The 19277-nt window shown below is 43.6% G+C and overlaps 1 protein-coding gene across 12 annotated transcripts in view; it reads left to right on the top strand.

Moving 5' to 3' along the window:
* atxn2 (ataxin 2) overlaps positions 1-19277 on the top strand; it is a 51416-nt gene that overhangs the window by 444 nt on the left and 31695 nt on the right. For 8 of the 12 annotated variants that reach the window (XM_062958388.1, XM_062958384.1, XM_062958382.1 and 5 more), the window contains exons 2-6: positions 11957-11993; positions 14727-14786; positions 16254-16325; positions 16750-16900; positions 19244-19258. In XM_062958388.1, the coding sequence (XP_062814458.1) occupies positions 11957-11993; positions 14727-14786; positions 16254-16325; positions 16750-16900; positions 19244-19258 (335 nt within the window). The remainder of the gene's footprint in view (positions 1-11956; positions 11994-14726; positions 14787-16253; positions 16326-16749; positions 16901-19243; positions 19259-19277) is intronic. The other 4 variants (XM_062958386.1, XM_062958381.1, XM_062958385.1 and 1 more) reach the window with 1 other exon arrangement.

Raw genomic sequence — 19277 nt, 5'->3', positions numbered from 1 at the left:
AAGAAGGCAACTCTTCGGGAGGCTGCGTTGAGGCGCCGCCGCAGTCTTGTGACCGGCCGACCTCCCTCTCTCTCCCTCTCTCCTCTTGACGCCACACCGCTCCATGCAATCCCACAGTATCTGCTTTGAACTGGGATAGGTGGCAGTGTGGACTCAGATAACCCGGTCCAAAGCAGATCTGGTGGGATTTTCTGCCTTGGGCTTCAGGGTTCTATGGCTGTGTGGAGTCTAATGGGCGCCTGTTTCCTTGACTGACTCCCCAGAGGTCCCACGAGCACGGCTTGGGCTCTTTTTCGAGCCCTCCCCCATTTTATTTTCTGTCGTGTTATTATAGTATTTTTTATGTTCTCATTAATATCTTTAACGTCGTCTCTACTTCGTTTGTATCTTTATTTGTGATGATATGACGTTGTTATTCTGTTCTATTTTAGTATTCTTCATATGCTCTTATATTTTCATTATTATCTATTATATTATTTTTATTCCATTTGTTTTAATTATTATCTATTTTATATTATTTTAATTTCTGTTTTTATTATATTATTTATTTTATATTTTGTTCTATTATCTTGCATTCTTTCTTATTCTAATTTCTATTTTTATTATCTATTTTATATTTTGTTCTATTATCTTGTATTCTTATTCTAATTTCTATTTTTATTATATTATCTATTTTATATTTTGTTCTATTATCTTGCATTCTTATTCTAATTTCTATTTTTATTATATTATCTATTTTATATTTTGTTCTATTATCTTGTATTCTTCTAATTTCTATTTTCATTATATTATTATTATCTATTTTATATTTTGTTCTATTATCTTGTATTCTTTCTTATTCTAATTTATATTTTATTATATTTATTTTATATTTTTATTCTAATTTGCATGCTTATTATATTATTTGTTTTATATTCTTTTTATTCTAATTTACATGTTATGTTATATTACTGTCATTTTATTTATTATATGATATACTTCTATTTTATATTTTTTATTCTTTATATTTTAATTATTATATTATCTATTTTATATTCCTTTAATTTTATTTTGTATTTTAATTATATTATTATTATCTGTTTTATATTCTTTCTATTCTATTTTGTATTTTAATTATATTATCTGTTTTATATTCTTTCTATTCTATTTTATATTTTATTACATTATATATGTTACGTTGCGTTATATTATTTTATTATATTATTATCCGTTTTATATTCTTTCTATTCTATTTTTATTACATTATATATGTTACGTTGTATTATGTTATTTTATTATATTATTATTATCTGTTTTATATTCTTTCTATTTTATATTTTTATTCTATATATGTTATATTGTGTTATATTTAATTTATTATATGATGTTATATTATATATTATGTTTGTATTTTAATTATCTGTTTTTTATTTTTATGATTGTATTTTATATTCTCTTTATATTATTTATATGATGATGATCATGATGATGACATTGTTGTTGTTATTATTTGAGCTGCCCCCTCCACCTGTGTGTCCCCTCCTCACTGGGCAGGAGAAGGCTCACTTGTGCTCCAGTGGCAGCTATAATAATAATAACAACAACAATAATAATATGAAATGTATTACTCGCCTCTCCCTGTGGCTGGAAATCCTGTTTGTCAAGGCTGTGCAAAAAGGAGGGATCTGGGGACTGTGTGAAAGGATCCTTTTCTTGTAAGGGGCTTTCTGCCCAGGATCCCAGGGCAATCACCGATTCAGAAAAAGCCAAGAGAGAATGCTGGGCAAAAGGAGGACCCAGAGGAAGTGCGGGATTAAAAATAAAGGCCTTTCGCCTTTATTGATGCCTCCCTTTCCCTCCCCTTCTCTCCGCCACCCCAATCGGACCACTGTGCAAAGAATGGTGAACGCCCGCCTCCTGGCTTCCCCCTTTCCTCCCTTCTCAACATTGCATCAGAAACCCCTCTGGCTTGGCAAGGGAGGCAGGAAGTAGAGGTAGGGCTCAGGTGGGGAGGGGGTTTTTGGGGTCGCTGGCTGGGAAGGGGAAGAAAAGGCGAGCCGAGGCGTCCCTTCCGAAAAGGAGGGAGAATATTTTGTAGAGGAGGGTGGGATGTCATCCTCAAAACTATTTGACCAATCCAGCATTGACCTTGACCTGGGATCTTTAGGGTGTTGGGAGGAAAAGGATGGGGGTGACATGATGCAGGGAGGGAGGCACATAGCTTCTTCAAGGCGTAGTGCGTGTCTCAATGTAATACGGAGATCCCAGGATGCAGCAAGTGGTCTTCACCTGGAGGAGCAAAGCAGACTCTTGGAGGGGGTGGGCAGAGCTTGTCACCCGACAGAGGCAGGCAGGGAGACTTGTGGCGCCTTGACAGAAGGGAGGAGGATCCCTCTCCTGCAAGAGAGTCTTAAGGAGGAGGGAGAAGCAAGGGGGGCAGATCCACTTGGGGCTGCTTTGTAGCAGGCATTTGGGATGGGGAAGGGGCATTCTGTCACGGTGCTGGGGGGAAACAGGCAAGGACTTTCCGTGGGGCATGGGTAAGGGCACTCCTGGCCAAGGCCTGGGCTGCCGCAGAGGGATTCCAGCTCTGGAGTCAGCCAGAGAGGAGGGAGACCTTTGAGCTGATTCTTTGCCTGGACGTCCTGTGGGCGATCATTGGTACAGAGCAGAATCACTATGGCCCTCCCAATGTTGGGGCATGACCGGTCTCAGCAGCCCCTGGTGAGGAATGCTGGGGCTTGAGGTTAAGTGCGATCTGTAGGGGGATTTCTGACCATCAGGGTTAGGTAAGGAGGAAACGGAGGCCATGCCGAAGGCACCTTGGCAAATGTGGTTGCACCAGTCCAAGCCTGCCTTTCCATCCTACAGCCTTGAATGTAGAATAGCATTTTCTGTCTCAATCACCTAAACCAGTCCCCTTTCCATGGCACTGGGCAGTGTACTCTTACTTAGTCTCCTTCTCTAAATCAACCCCCCCCCCCCTCCAGCAGTTGTTTCAGAGAAGAAGAGTGATGTGGTGAAGGTTATCTCTTTTCTGGAAGATGCAGGAGTTGAATCTCCACTGGTCAGACTGGGACATACATTCTGTAAAATTATTCTCAGTACTGTGGCTTATTGAGAGGAGTGGAGGTTTTCACAGTTTAAATACCCTTGAATTTAATAGTTGTGTGTGTGTGTGTGTGTATATATATCTGTGTGTATATGTAAACAAACATTATGCAGAGGACCATAATAAGGTGTTATGATGTAGAACCCCAAACTGTATTGCTTGCAAGAGGCAACAGTACTTGGAACTAAGTAATGCCCTATATTATTCATGGAAAAGCAAATACGTGTTTATATAACTGTAGTTTGGGTTGCCTAGATGTGCATGTGGTTGATATTTTTCCTGGTGCAGGGTTCTCCTTTCTTGTTGTATGAACGGAGAGGCCCCCATCCTGTCTTCTGGCTACATTCTCTGAAGATCCCTCACTGCCAGGCTGATTCCTGAGTAAATGTTCTGGAAGATTTAGGCATGAAGAGAAGGTTTCTTGAAATCAGTGGGGTGCCATTGTTTTTAGCTTTTCCTTCTGTCTGCCCTCCTCCTGGAATTGGGGCATTTTCCTGCCGGGCATGCTGAGGGAGGCCGGAGCTGTATCGCATGCGTAGGCTGCGTATTGCAGTAACGTGTGACAAGTGCTTCTAGAGCCGTGCTTCTCCATTGGCGGTCTCTGGGCCCAGTCCATTGCTGGTTTCCAGGAAGGAAAGACACTGCTGGACTGGAGAGGCACCGAGGAAGGGTCGGTCACTGGCAAGTTTGCAAAACAATAGCAATCATCTTCTTGGACAACTATCTTGTCCAGCCCATAGCTCAGGAGTACATTTTCCCACATAAACAGACCTTTGGGCAGGTGTTAAACTGGCATTATCCTACTCTATGAAGCACCACTATCTGGTATAGTTGGGATGGAGTGCATGAAGCTCAGAGAAAGAGAAGAGTAAAATGCAGGATCTTTTTCTCTCTTCCTCTATCATTGAAATCATGGGTGAGGTTTTGACTGCTTTCTAAACCATACATTGCCTACCAAGGTGAAAAATCAAATCCTTTGATGCCTCATCTCTGGATGGCGACTTCTTCAGAAGGTGGAGACCAATGCCATCAGCCCTGCCTGCAGGAGCTTCAGAAATGATTCTCACTGGGTTCCCAGTGTGCTTTATTCCCAGATAAGCACGTATTCTGGTTCCTAGGAATGTATCCCATTTGAATTCACCTTTGAGTGAACTGTGTACAGAATTTGTGGAATTATATTATTAGCTTTTAGAAAACTGATGGGGAAAATATGATTAGTAAGGAATGTGTTGTTATCCCTGTGGAAATGTGATGTTTGCAACAGTCGCTGTAATCATTTTCCTTTTGCTCCCATTTACTACTTAAATTATAATGTTACAAAATTATTCATAATAGCTAAAGCTGACCAGATTCTTCCTATTATGGTGGTCAGTCAGAGGTGAATGCTTTTAACGGAAAAAAAGATTAAATGTTCACATCTGTTATAAATCAGGTGTTCTACACAGAGGAACAGAGCCCCTATTTCTAAATGAATTGGGGATTCTCAAACCAATGTACATTCTCCCCTGGATGAGCCTTTCTGGGTGCTGATCCATCTCAACCATTGCAGTAGGCATTCTGAGTGTATCTTTGCTGTCTAAAGGCTGAAAGAGGTCCATTGAGATTGGTGACTACTCTGCACAAGCTCTGGAATACCTTTTACAACTCTTAAGCAAAGACACTCACTTATTGTACATTCTAACCCTGCTGAGCAGAACTTCCTGCTGCTCTCTGTTTTGAAACTGTTGACACATGAACAAACCGTTTATTTGTAGCCAATAGAATTGGGTATGTACTACTCCTGGTATGGCACAAAATGGACATACCTGCTGTGCTTGCCTTGATAAATATTTCCTCCAAATATTGCTTGAGAATCTAACGACTTTGCCTCTTCTGGAAGGCGGAAGTCCCTCCTACAGCAGGGAACTTTCCTGTGTTCGTTTTATCATTCTTGCATATCCTGATCAGGAGACTGCTATCCAAAGATCTCCTCCAGCAGCTTTGTAAAATTGGTAGCTTGCTGGGAGGCAAACAGAGTGCTCCTTCCCTCCTTCAGCTGCCTGCTGTATTTGCATGTTAGCCCCAGCAGAGTGTTTTTGCTTCTCTCGACCCCCCATTTGGCTGTCTGCTGAGCATAGAGTAGGATGGGCCTGCCTTCCTCTGTCCTGCTCAGCGGCTTGCACGCATTTCCTGGTTGCCTCCCTGTGACCAAGCCTTGCCTTTGATAGATGATGGCCTGGTCGCCACGCATAGCCAGCCATGGATTCCCTCCAATTGAGTGAGCAAAGGCGAGGAGCCATCCAGAGCAGTCCCTCCTCCCTGCCCTGGAGGAAGGCCTTCTCCTGCCCTCTTGGCGGTAAACCCAGCTTCCTGCTCCTCATCTACCTGCACCCAGGAGTTCAGTTCAAAAAAGGAAGATAAGAAAAGGAGAAGAAGGCAGGCCAGTCATTTACTACAGTCACACCTGAACATTTGATCCTGGTCTATTGAATTCATCCAAAGGCCTTGACATGAGATTCCATTGGAAAGGGGAAATAGTCTTTGGATCAGGTGAAGGCCTTGGTACATTTGGGAAGGCTGTTGCCCAACAGCGGGAAACCCTTTTTTTCCATGCAGAATGCTTTGGCTTCCCACCCAAGGCCTCTCCAGGTAGGGATTGGAACCTAGGAGAACCCTCTTGGCCTTTGTCAGGATGTGATCGGCCCAGCATTCACACCAAGCTCATCTGTTCCCATCCTGCCAGAGCTAATTGGGATGGGAATGGCCTAACTGATAAGAGCCATCTGGCTGGGAGGATTGATTTGTGACATGCTCTGGCCTTCAAGCCTGGGAAAGGAATGTCGACAGATAGGTGCGAACATGGAAGGGGGGGGGCAAGGAGAAATAGTTGTTTGATATGTTGGGGTTTGGGCGGGTCTCAGTAGTAGCTTTGTTTTCATCTTGGCAAGAAGGATATCAATAAAGTGTTTCCATGGAATTGCCTGCGTGAGCCTGCTTTGTGTCCTATAGCTTCCAAGGACTGACAGCCCTGGCCTGGACAGGGGCTGCTGGGAGTGGCAGTCTAACCATATGGGGCCAGCCACCCCATTCCTAGCTCTGCTAGGAGTGTCAAGGCAGCTGGATAAGTCAGCATCTTATGTTCCGGTTCAACATAGATTTGCATAGTTTATCTTCTGGCATATGCTCTTTTGATATGGAAAATGTATATTTTACCATTTTAACTTAAGTAGTACATCAACTGGCGTGTGGATTACAATTTCTGCCCTGCTCTTGCAAGGAAAGACATTTAGAAATCTCTTCCCCACTCAGTACATCCTTGATGACGGACCAATGCCTATGGACAGTCTGGAGACACTGCTGCTCTTTCTCCTCTAAACACTATAGACCATAGAAAAGGAAGAACAGCGTCACAATGAGAATGAGGCTTGTTTTGTTGCTAGAATACATGATTATCTTTGCTCCAGGTAACGGGCCGAGGCTTCTGGATCATCAGAATATAGGCCGCAGAGGAATGGGCAGAAGTGTTTTGTGGTAGACAGAACCTGTAGTGTCTGACCACTCAGTCAAGCTTCGATCCTCATCCAGCCCCCTCTGAACAATTCTTTTTCTTTAATCATTGCATTTGTGTTAATCTAATCTAGAGGCAGTTAACTGCTAAATTTGCAGAAAAAAGGCAAAGCCAACTGCAGAAGATTATGGAACTTTGTTTTTGCTGCAACAGATTAACACAAGTTCCATAATCTTCTGCAGTTGGCTTTGCCTTTTTTCTGCAAATTTAGCAGAAGAGTCTTGGGGTCCCTTTAGAGTTTCAGGAATGAGTTATGACATAGGCTCTGGTGGGTTAGAGTCCACTCCATGAGATGTGTAAACTGTTATCTGCAGTTGAAAGACAAATACACCGAGCTGCAGGGGGGCAGAAGGTAGTCAATACGGAGGTCAAACGTCAAGAAATGCAAGAGTACAGCTTGGGATAACTCAATGGGAGCCGAAATGGGCACCAAATAAGCCCCACGTTCCTTTTTGATGCTCGGAATGTGGGCCTCTGGAGTGGGCATGTAGGTGACCATCTGGATCATCTGTGGAAAGTGGCCCTTCAGATCATCTGATCTTCAGTATAATGAAATCCTATCTGGAGAGAGAGAGACATTGTTTTCAGAAGTCTGTCTCGGAAGCCCTTCATTACCTGAAGGGACCCAAAAGTGGGCTTTTTTTGATCGGTGTGTGTTGCACTGTTAGTGTTCTTTCCTTTCTGATGACCCAGGTGGCGCTTCAGCCCCAGTTTCTTTCGGGTCCCATGTTAGAGACCTTTTGAAACCATTCTGTGTAAGTGGTGTGGAGAGCCTTTTTGGTCCAGGTGTGATATATGTTAGTCCAGAGCAATGCTGGTATTCTTGTCCTTTTTCATGTAGGCAGGTATCAATTTATCTAAAAGCTGTTCTGTTACGTTTGCTGCATGTAGCAGGTTTTGGATGAATGAATACCTGTCTTTCAATCTGAACCTAAATTAAAATGCTTTACAGTGTCAGCTTTCTTGAAGAAGAATGGAATTCCGAGAGAGGGGCAGCTCCAGGCTTCCTGCAGAGAATGGTGGCCGATGCCAGGGAATGCCTCACTAAGGTTTCCTTTCACATAAACATGGCTAGTATAATGCTGTAAGATCAGTGTTCCCTGTATCCAGTGGTTGCTTGTGTTGCATTTAGAGATTGGAAAACTCTGTTAAATCCTTGCCCAGTTTTGAACTGGAGAGGATGGCCTTTGGAGAACTGTCATCTGAGGCTTGTTGTGAGGGTGCCCTGAGCTCCTGAAAGGAGACTGCTTTATCCGGTCTGCAACACAGCATCTATGATGGATTTAATGTTGAATATTCTACGGGACTCATGGGAAGATATGAACCTGTTTTAACATGAGATGAATGTTGGCTTCACAATGAGGCTTTGTGTTGTTACAAAGGATGTATAGTGTCATATGCTGTATTTGATATGTCTTGATTTTCTGGGTGTTTTATCTTAGGAACATTACAGAGCATGTTTTTAGGTGTTCCTCAGAGGAATTCTTTTCTTTTGTGAATTGGCCATGCTCTGTCATATCCCGCAATTTGTGGACGCCTTGGCAAATGGGGAGGGGAAGGAGTCTTCTGCTGTGTACGACATGGTTGTCAATTCTGTGGAAGAGCACAAAGGTAATTGTAGAGCAGGCCCAAACATACCACTTTGTCTGGGAAGCCCAACTGGTTGGAAGTAATGCAAGCTTATGCATCAGGGCAGAAAGGGTTTGGAGCCGTGCTGCTTCTCAGGGAATCCATCCGCGGAATTTTTAAAGGGCCCTCTGCTCCGGCGGCTGGCTGTGAACCGGAGCCCTCCTTCTAGACTTACATGCTGCACTGGGTCCCATGGCTGCGGCAGGAGCCAGTCACTCCCGAGGGGGCTGCTGTATAGGAAATGTTGCTCTGGGGCAGGCACATGTCCGGAGCGGTTGAAGGGGGATTGGGGTTCCTGCCTTCCCTGACCTTTTGGGGGCTGGGCACAAAGGCACTTTGTCTCCCCATTTTGATCGAATTGAGAAGGCGACTGGGCTGGCTGAGAATAATAGAATCTTTGGGGCTGGGAGAAAGTTTTTCCCCTCCTTGGAGGTTTGCACTTGCTTTCCGTTGCGCGAGTTACTATTTGCTCCTATAGAGAGACATGGTAGTGCTGTTGCGATGACGGCAAGATCTAGTCCTCCCATTGGTGCTTGATAGTCTTGGCTTATGCTGACATCAGATTGCTGAAGCAGGCAGGAAATGCAGCACATAATGACAGGTCTTTAGCTAATGTTATTGCAATGCTGTGTATTCATTTGCGTGTGCATGTGTGCCCTCACAATCCTGTGAACCTATGGTGACCTCATGAATTTCCTAGGATTTTCTTAGGCAAGGGATCTCCCGAAGTGGTGTGGCCCGTTCCTCTGAAACAGCCTCCAGCACCTGGGAGTCATTGGCTGTCTCCCATCCATGTCCTAACCAGGGCTGACCCCCTTGTCTTAGGGGATCTGGAGCCATAAAGAGTATTTAGCCCATGGATATTCAATTGTAGTGACTGTTGTTTTAGGAAATACTGTTTGTAAGCTCAGCAGCTGCAGCCCCATGGCCAAGCATTCCAACTGGAGATATGTTTTCCTTGGTGATTTGAACTGGTGCTGCTCTGTGCTTTACTTGCTTAAACACAAGATAGGGCTAATGGAGGGCTCTTCAAAGCCCACAGCGTTGTTGCACAGAACACAGTTGGAGATGCTTGACTAAATGGAACGAAATTACACACACGCTGCAGGAGGAGCGTCAGGAACCTGCCCACCAAGGCAAGGAAAAGGTTCTTCCCACCCAGGAAGCAGCAACCCGTTCTTTTCAGGCCAGGTTGTGTGGATAACAGAAATAGCTCACAAAAAGTGCTACTACATCATCCAGGGGCCCTACCACACAGCCATATAACCCAGAATATCAAGGCAGAAAATCCCACAATGTCTGCTTTGAACTGGGTTATCGGAGTCCTCACTGCCATATAGCAAAAAATGTGGGATTTTATTCAGCTGTGTGGAAGAGGCCCAGGATATCTGAACAGCAATCATGTTCAAATGGGCAAAGGAGCTAGTTGATGTTTGTCAGTTGCAATTCCTGATTAGTGTTCATGTTGAGATTCAGTTATCAGTGTATTGAACTATTGGCATTTGGAAATGATGAGAAAGGTGCCAATAGTACGGATGGGAGGGGGTGTTGCAGGAGATGTTATAGACTTTTCAAAACAGATAACAGTTGCTCCTAAAAGGTATGTGCTCAAACTCCCACCTCACAAGGCCAGAGTGCCCTGTGGCTCCAGAGAATCTCTAGGATCCCCTGCCTTGAAACTGAGATAGAGCTTTATCTATCTGGCAGTGAAAAATACATTGCTTTAAAAATAATCATGAGTGTACTTCAACAAAAACAACACTACAAACTCATCCCAAATATTGTACTCTTAGAAAACCCCTCAAGATATCATCAGTTTCCCAGCACAGGTTAAATACATTTTTATCCATTTATATTTAGTGCTTGGATCCACAAGCCCCTCCACAATATCCACTTCCTGAGCATCTTTTCCTCTTTCGGCTATGACCATTCTCGCTGCCCACATTAGGGTGGATATGACATTTATGATGCAAATTTTCAAATGAATATTAATAACAATGTGTTATTGTTAATATGTTGGGATGTGATCCAGTCTGTTAAATTTGATACCTGTTCCTTGGAGTCTTTTTTTGTGGGAGTATAGCCATGTCTGAATCGAAATGCCTCTCCGACAGGAAGATGTACTTTTAGGTCATTTCTAACTTACAGAGACCCTGAGATGAACGTATCGTGGGTTTTTCTTGGCAAGATTTGTTCAGAGGCGGGTTGCCTTTGCTGAGGCTGAGAGTGTGTAGCTTATCCAAGGCTACACAATGGATTTCCATGGCTGATCTCCAGTCATGGTCCAACTGTTTAAACCACTACTGGGCTCTGGGTAGCCTATATCCTTTTATAGGAAAGAGTAAAGTGCCACCTACATTCTGTTTTATATATGTTTTGAGCCAAGAAGGGGATCTATTTTGTCCCTGAAGGGTGGGCCTGGTAGCCTGCCTGTCATTCTGGGTATTTCGCATAATGTAGCTGTGCATCTTTTAATGTTGGTTTTAAAGAGACAAGCCTAAGCATTCAAACATTTGCCTTGGACATACAGCTATGAACGTAATAACCCTCTCTCTGTTGCTGCTTCCAACCTGTCACATCGAATCTTTGAGTTTCCTTTAGTCCTGATCTTTTTGACATGAAGTTTTGAGGCTGGAACTGTTTTTAATTGAGGTTCGTTTGAGGCGACGGAGCCCTCGAGGAGCAAGGAATACGGTGGACTTCTCTGCCCCAAAATAGCAGTGGCTTTTCCCAAAGGAGAGATAGGCAAAGTGTGAATTACAATAGGTGGTGATGTGTTAATTACCAGACTTTAAAATATTCCGTTGGTTATCGCAGAATGTGAAATATGAGCTGAATTAGGCCCACACACTTAATTCTCAGAAAGCCGTTCTGAAAAGGAGTCTCGAGTTGCTGATTTGTATCATAAGCCCTTTTCCATTAAAGCAATGGCTGTAATAAAAGCCTTGCCAAAGAATTGGACAAAAAGCAACGTGTGACAAAAACAGTGTCCTGAGAGATAGCCAACAGTTCTGTGTTGTGAATATGATTTGCGTATCTCACCCTGAGATAATTGTGTATGGAAATCATTGCAATTAAGGAAGGGCTAGAGGTGTTTGAGAAGGCAGCAGGTTGTAGTAAAACCACAGATGGATGTACAAGTGTGCATGGACAAATGGATCTAATGTTTTTAGCTAACTCAAATGGCATCATCACGATGGTGCCCAGCGCAGGATGACCTGCCGTGTGGGGGCCTCTGACTTATGCTTGGCTGCCTTTAGCCCTCCCTCCTCTCCTTTTTTCATTTTCAGGGAGGAAATAATTAGCATTTTAGCATGTGGCAATGCGCTCCATGGAGATCATTGCTTTTCGAACAGGATGCCAAACAAACTTCTTTGAGCCACATGTTCAGGTCAGAGTTTATTTGGCTTCCCTTCACAGCCGAGGAGCAATTTCTAAGAATCATTCCAATCTGAAGGATATTCTTCTGACCATTGTAATATTTTCCCCCCTGAAATGGGTAAAGTAACAAAAATGCTCTCTGCTCTCACCAGAGGGCACATCAAGCTTTCACCCTGGTGTGGATTTTATATGTTAATGCTGAAAAGAGCCTTGCTGATAATACCATGAGAGATTGTTCTCATTCCTTCTGAAAAGTTTGATTTCAGTGACTGAAATGTAACGGTGTGTTTTGTTTTTGTTTATTTCAGAGGCCGCAACAGTGGCAAAGGGCCGCTTCAACCATCGGTAAGTGCACATTTTCGTACTTTGTATGGTGCTTCTTTGTATGTGCATTTGATGATGATGATGATGTGTTCTTGGGAAATGTTGTTTTTTTGGAATGTTCAAACCCATGTTTTTAATCAAAGTGTGTTTATTGTTTATTGGTATATGTGATTTTATTTGTTTATGATTTGTTTTTATTGTTGAGTTTTATATTGCTTATTGCCTGGGCTTGGCCCCATGTAAGCTGCCCCGAGACCGCTTGGGGAGATGGGGCGGGGTATAAAAATAAAATTATTATTATTATTATTATTATTATTATTATTATTATTATTATTATTCACTCCTAGAACCCTGATATCCAAGAACTGATGGTGATATACCAAGCTGTCCTAAGCTGTTTTACTCACTGGAGCATTTAGAACTTAGTTTTGTGAGTTCTGGGTTATCCTTTGAGCCAGATCCGGTGATAGCCCAAAAAGGGAGAGGGGATGAATGGAGATAAACCACATGGGGACCTCATCCTAGCATGCCAGGACCCATACAAGTAACACATGACATTGTTAGTAACTTGCTGTTTGCAAAGTAGATTATATTGGGACATATAAAGATGTCAAAGTAACCTATATTCTATATATTTTGGGAAACTATGCAGAAGAGGCACAATAACTTAGAAGTGACATCCCCCAAACATTTTTATTCCTGTTTGAGAGTGCAACATTAATCTCTCCCTTCTTGCAGGCATTATCAAGTACAACACTGACTTACTTTGCAGTTGTTTTATTTTATTTACAATAAGTGAGTAGGACAGAGAACCAGTCTTCTTGTATACTGTTATTATTAGATTTATTTGTATCCCACTCTCCTCTCTCAAACAAGATTCAAGGTCGCTTGATATTCTCCACGTTTCTCCTAATTTGAGGAAGGTGAAGAGAGCTATGAGAACTGAAAGGAGTGGAAAAACAATTTAAGTTATATAGATATGTGCAGTTGCTTTGTGGCTGTGTTCCATGGTAAAGCAGACTGGGAGTTGTGTTGCCTCTCAACCAGCTGTGTTGTGTCAGAAGTTAAAGATAAGCCAAGAGGCAGCCTTAATGCACCTGAGCTTTGTCGCATCCTAACATGCTGCCTTCAGAGAATGGATGATGTCACAAAGTTAGTGGGCTTCAGGATCCACAAAGCTAGGTTGCGTCTAGGTAGTCAAGGACCTCCCAAAGGGGAGGACTATTAGTTGGTCAATCCACAATCCATGATGGACTTTTCAGTTGCCGTCCTGCCTACATCATGAGGAAAGGTGGGCGACGGATGGTGGCGAGTTCCAGCCTGGAGGGCCGAGCTTCACGCCGCACCCGCACAGGCCGGCCCTCCAAAGGCAGCCTCTTCCATGGTGTCTCCCGTCTGTTAGGAGTACCTGAAGAAGGGCCACAGCTAGGCCGGGTAGGTGGCTAAAGTTGTAGTTTGATAGTGTCATTGATGCTTGACAAAATGCAATCTTGAGGTCTCATCATAGACTGCAGGCACCATGTTTCCATTGTGTGAAAATTAACAGTGGTTGTTGTCAGGAATGGGCTGGTGGCATCTCCTTGCCTAGTGGCAAGGAGCCAAAGAGGATACTGAAATCTTAACATGACTCTTTGAGTTGATTGTCAGGTCCTATGATCCATGTGCTTACTGTGAAATCCTTAGCTGTTCAACTACCAAGTAAACATCGGGATATGTATCCCTGTCTTTCAAGAAATCTAAAGCTCAGACCTTTTGGGGTCCATCTTGCTTTTTGTAATATAAAACAATAGGAAGGTTACAGTGAGGTCAGCAAGCGGCAAGTTTGATGGAGGTCATTTCTTGGAATCTCCATGCACTCCAGGGATTAACAGTCAGTGTCCTGTACCCAGAAAAATTTATTATATAAACTGTATAAAGTATTCTAGTGTTGGCCTAGTTGCTTAACTTCTCAGGTTTTATGTACACAGTTCAGTCTGTCTGCCTCATGCCCATAACTCCCATTGGTCATAAAGTGAGGCTGGGCACTGAAGTCCTGATTCCCATCTGTAGGGAATCGTATTCAGTGCTGCTTCTGAGATTTCACTCAGTATGGCAATTATTTATCTAAACTTAAATCAGATAAATACCTTGGCAACCATAAGAATGGAAAACATGCTGTCAAAAGGGTGGCGGCGGCGGAGAACGCCATAGAAGGCAGCCTGGTGCCATGTTCTGTTTTGATCATACTTGCGTACAATTATGGTCGAAGCCAGCCTTGCTGTGCTTCTTATTTTGATGGCGCAGAAATGTCATATGGGTTGTTGTATGTTTTCCGGGCTGTATGGCCATATTCTAGAAGTATTCTCTCCTGACGTTTCGCCCACATCTATGGCAGGCATCCTCAGAGGTTGTGAGGTATGGAAAAAATGTCATATGGCTGAAAATGTGGTTTCAAAAGTCTGGTCAGAGCCCAGTAGCTTCTCCAGACAACAGATCTCCCTTGGCACTGGTTACCAGTTTGTTTAGGGCTGGTTCAGACCCCAACTCAAAGTTGCTGTGAAAAGAAGAAATCCAATGTAATGTGGAATTTTATTACAGATGCTAACAATTTTATGTCATGTCATATTTGCGTTTGCCCTGTTTATTTGTTTTTAATGAGTATTAGATCTGTTAAGGCGTCAGAAGTGCCATGTTGGATCCAACCCAAGGCCTTTCTAGTACAGTCTTTGGGACAGTTGGACGTTCATATCTACTACCACTTTTTTTCTTTTTCAGATTTCTTTTCAAGGCATATATGCAAATATGCGAATGGTTCACATACTGACATCAGTTGTCGTAAGTTATGGCTCTGTCTTGCTTTGAATATGCTTTCTTCGTCCCTGTCGCTGATAGCTTTCCAAGCAAGAAAGTTGAACACTGTCTCCAGATTGTGGGATTGGCAGACTATCTTCCTCCATGACTCCAGATTCTTAAGGCAAAATTGAAATGCCCAAATACTAAGTTATAGTTCAAAATATAGTAAAACGCAGCCTCTCTTACTGTGTAAATAGGACTGAGCTGCTGGTCCCTTTTGTTGTGCATACGTTGTTGTTTTTTGCAAAAGAGGAACTGAAACATTTGTTTTCCATGGACTGGCTTTGGAGAATCTCACAGTCCAAGGTTAGGCCCCTTTTCAGATCATTGTAAGGCACATCAGTAATGCACCAAGATCTGTCCTTATGCAAAACGATGGTGACGATGCCCTTGCCTTTAAGAAAAGAAAACATCTGTGGTTCTAGTGGTGATAAATAACAATATATCTGAATGATAAGATCCATAGACAGGATCCAAAGAGCACTGTTACAAAAAGGGACGCTGCTTGGAATATGCCACATTATCTGACAGGGTCTCGCTGATTCCTGGTGGATGGTGGAGCCAAGGTGGTGATGATGAGACCCTGCCCTTTTCCCAAAACAGGCGCTCACGACGGCCCCGTCTCAAACGCCCTTTTGGCCAAAGAGGCCCGTCCTTGGTCCAGGCAAGTTCAGTACTTTGGTCTTTGTGACAAACCTGGGAGGTTGACTTGTGCCAACGTGCGGCCCTGAGCTTGTGGAAGGGAAGGCTCATTCCAACGTCACATGTGTCTATTACAGCTCTGGGCCTTGGTCCCCCTGCCCCATCCCTCCACAAGTTGCCTGGGGCCTCCTTCCTTCCTTCCTTCCTTCCTTCCTTCCTTCCTTCCTTCCTTCCTTCCTTCCTTCCTTCCTTCCTTCCTTCCTGTGGGCAGCCAGGCAGAAGGCCTTCGTAGCGTTGGCACCTCAGATATGGAATGGCCTCTTCTCACCCTCTGCTTGTAGATGTGTAGTCCAGACAAGCAATCCACTTTCGAATCTTGTTTTGATTGTATATCCTTCTGTTTGTTTGGGATTGTTTTCATTTGGTTGAGTAGTTTGTTTTTGTGGTTTTTCTGCCTGGTTTTATGTAAGCTGCCTTGCATAGTTGTTGTAGAACGTGACATTATCCCATTAATTAATCGTAACCCTGCATAGGATGGAAGAGGAAGGACTGTGTTGGCCCTTGTTCTCATTTCGGGTGAGGAGGCTTTCTGCCTCTGCCAAGCCTCTTTGGGGCAAGGGAGACTACATAAAACAATAAAAGACTATTTGGGGGAAGGGATGGAGACCTTGCCTAAAAGTGGAACTGAGCTTTTGTGTCCTTCTCTAAACTGCTTGACGTAGCATTTCTCTCCCGCACAGCGTTTTGTTTTCTAATCCCGATCGTACCATGAGAATTCCCTTAATGAATCCTCTTTTCCCCATGTAGGGCTCAAAATGTGAAGTACAAGTGAAAAATGGCAATATATTTGAAGGCGTTTTTAAAACTTACAGCTCTAAGGTAAATGCATTTTGTGTGTTCTCTGATCCTGTTGCACGTTGTGACTTTCTTGACATCAGAAAATTTGTGTGGGATTTCGTCGTCTTTGAAAGTGTCAGCACCTAGAATAAATTAATATAGACATCCTAGTCGTAAACGTTCACAGTAATCTTGTTGATACTAATATTTCCATTCACATGGATTTTAAAAACCCCAACTTATACAGAGTGATTTCTAGGGGTTCACCTGAATCTATAGGAATTCAGTCTGTTTGTTCATAAACTAGTTTGCCCAACTCCTGACTGTCCAAGTCAACTTTCTAACATTCTTCACCATTTCCATTTTGGAAAATGTGTTTTTTAAGGCCACTGTTGACTTGTAATGCTTTCTCGTCAAAGCTCGCTTCCGGAAAACGCTGGCTAATTGAGTCCTCTCTACGTTTCAGTGTGATTTAGTGCTTGACGCAGCTCATCGGAAAACTGCGGAATCCAGTCCTGGGCCAAAACTAGAAGACATAATCGAGAGCATCTTGTTCAAGTCTTCCGATTTTGTGATGGTGCATTTCAAAGACATGGATACCAGTTACGCACGGAGAGGTACATTCTTTCTGTCTCTCAAAATGGTTTTTAAAACTAGCTTCACAATCTAGAAGGCTATTAAAAGTTGAGCCCTCCTCCCCTCCTTTTGGATGTAAGGATCTGCCTTAATTAGAATCAGAGCATTAATATCTATGGATCTATGCTCGGATTGGTAGCAGCTCTTTTGGTGTTTTGGACATAGTTCTTTCCATGCTCTAGAGATTCCAGGCGATGAACTTTGGAGATCCTGTCCCTGCAAATGACCTGCTTTGTCACTAGATCCCTGGACTCTCCAGGTGTCATTGAAGCACCCAGGTTTTGAAGGTCCTCAGAGGAGATGCAGCCATAGTTGTAGCTCTCTCTATATTTATGGAGTCCTGTTGTGTAGGTGGCAGATCGTGTAAATGTAATCCAGGCATTCAGGGTCTGGTCAAAGCTGCCTTTCGTGTTGTGGATGAAATAAACTGGCAGAGAAAAGGAGTCTGGCTTTTTTTGCGGGGGGGGGGGGGGGGGGGCATCTGTAGAAAGTCGTAATAGTAACTTAGTGTCTGGGAAGTTGGGTTGGAAATCAAAGTCTGATTGGATTTATTTGGGGAGAGACAGGGAAACCCAAACAACTGAACAGATGAGTGAATGTGGTAAGGTGTTTGTTTTTTCCCTATGTCAGGAGCGACTTGGGAAACTGCAAGTCGCTTCTGGAGTGAGAGAATTGGCCGTCTGCAAGGACGTTGCCCAGGGGACGCCCGGATGTTTTTGATGTTTTATCATCCTTGTGGGAGGCTTCTCTCATGTCCCTGTATGGAGCTGGAGCTGATAGAGGGAGCTCATCTGTGCTCTCCCCGGGTGGGATTCGAACCTGGCAGCTTTCAGATCAGCAACCCAACCTTCAAGTCACAAGGCTTTAATCCACTACGTCACCGGGGGCTCCTATGTGGTAAGGTCATGAATATACTGAGCAGCGGTCCTAAAGAATTGCTTGCATGTCTGAAGCCAAGCTCATAGATGTGCTAGCATACGGAATATTTGGGGAGAAAGCAAGCGCCTTGTGATTCTAGTGCTTCGATAGGGAGCCACTGTCACTTGCTATCCTTAGGGTCAACTGCTAGTGTTGTCTTTTAAATAAGACTCAGTGGGGTAAATATAACTAAAATAAGACTCAAAGAGAGAAATATAACTAAGAAATGAACCTGTTGCCACCCCAAGAGCTGGAGAGGAAACAGTTGCGCAGTCTGACCAATGTGAGTTCTGAAAGTGTGCGAGATTTGTGTCTGGTAGCAAACCTCTGAGGCTTCCTTGGACTGGTTTAACAGGAAGTGCATTTGTGTAACAAGGGCATTCCTGAGATCTCTTGAGGAGGGGCTGGGGCGTTTGCGAGATCCCCGGCGCCCTGGCAAGGAGTGATCCAGAAGATTGCTGCAACGTGGGCCATGCTCATGTTCATTTGTGAAAGATGGCACCCACGGCAGGGCCTCCTTTCCCCACTCTCTTTGGTCGCAGTTCATTAGCCTTTTGACTCTTCATACTTTATCGAGCCTGTGACTAATTGGATGCTGAGAACACGAAGGCTTGGACAGCTGAGTGTTCAGTTCAGAGAGCAGATAAGCCGAGTCTGCTGCTCTGATTGAGGAATGAGGAAGACGTTTATGCTGCGGTGGCATCACAAACCAGGCATCCCGTGACACTCTGAATTCCTTCTGCGTTGAAGGATGAGATCTGGCAGTGGAGGCAACCGCAATTTAATTCCTTTTATAACTGTTTGATTCCAGAACCATTCTTTGTAAAGCTTTGGCTTCTGTTTAGCCAGTCCTCCAACCCCAGGTTTCCAAGTGCTGGGATTGGCTCCTATCAGCCCCAGCTGGCACAGTCAGTGCTTGTGGCAAAGGACATGGAGATCTAGTGCCTGGAGGGATGGGGAAAGGGGAGGCTGACCAGGAAAACCGGGAATGCCGACATCAGCCTTAGCTGATTTCCAAGCCGTTGAAATGTAAAGCCATGCTTTGAAATCGGTTAGCTGTACTACTGGGACTACTTTTGCTCTCATTTTGTATTTGCCTTTATTATTATTATGTGGTCTTGAACTTTCTAAAGCCAGGTGGGTTTTGCTGCAGCACTTGGGGTTTTTTTAGATGTTGATGGGCTCTGGGCAAATTTGTATAACATGACAACCAAGCATCTACAGGAGCCCAGGTCTCTCTGGGATCCTTAGGTCATCATGCCTGTCGATTTTCAAACCATAAAAGCATTGCAGAAATGTGTGGACAGTCGGTTGTTCTTGGGTGGATGTTGCAAAATACCTGGATTGGCATCTGTGTACTGATCTGATTTCTTTTTATTTTCTTTCTCTTCCCATGTCTGTTATAGTTCCTTCAGAAACAGGTAATTGACTTGGCTGTCG

This window comes from Anolis carolinensis, chromosome X (genome assembly GCF_035594765.1).
Source record: "Anolis carolinensis isolate JA03-04 chromosome X, rAnoCar3.1.pri, whole genome shotgun sequence".
Lineage (NCBI taxonomy): Eukaryota > Metazoa > Chordata > Lepidosauria > Squamata > Dactyloidae > Anolis > Anolis carolinensis.
The sequence above is the reverse complement of the archived record's forward strand: the minus strand, read 5'-3'. Positions and strand labels throughout refer to the sequence as shown.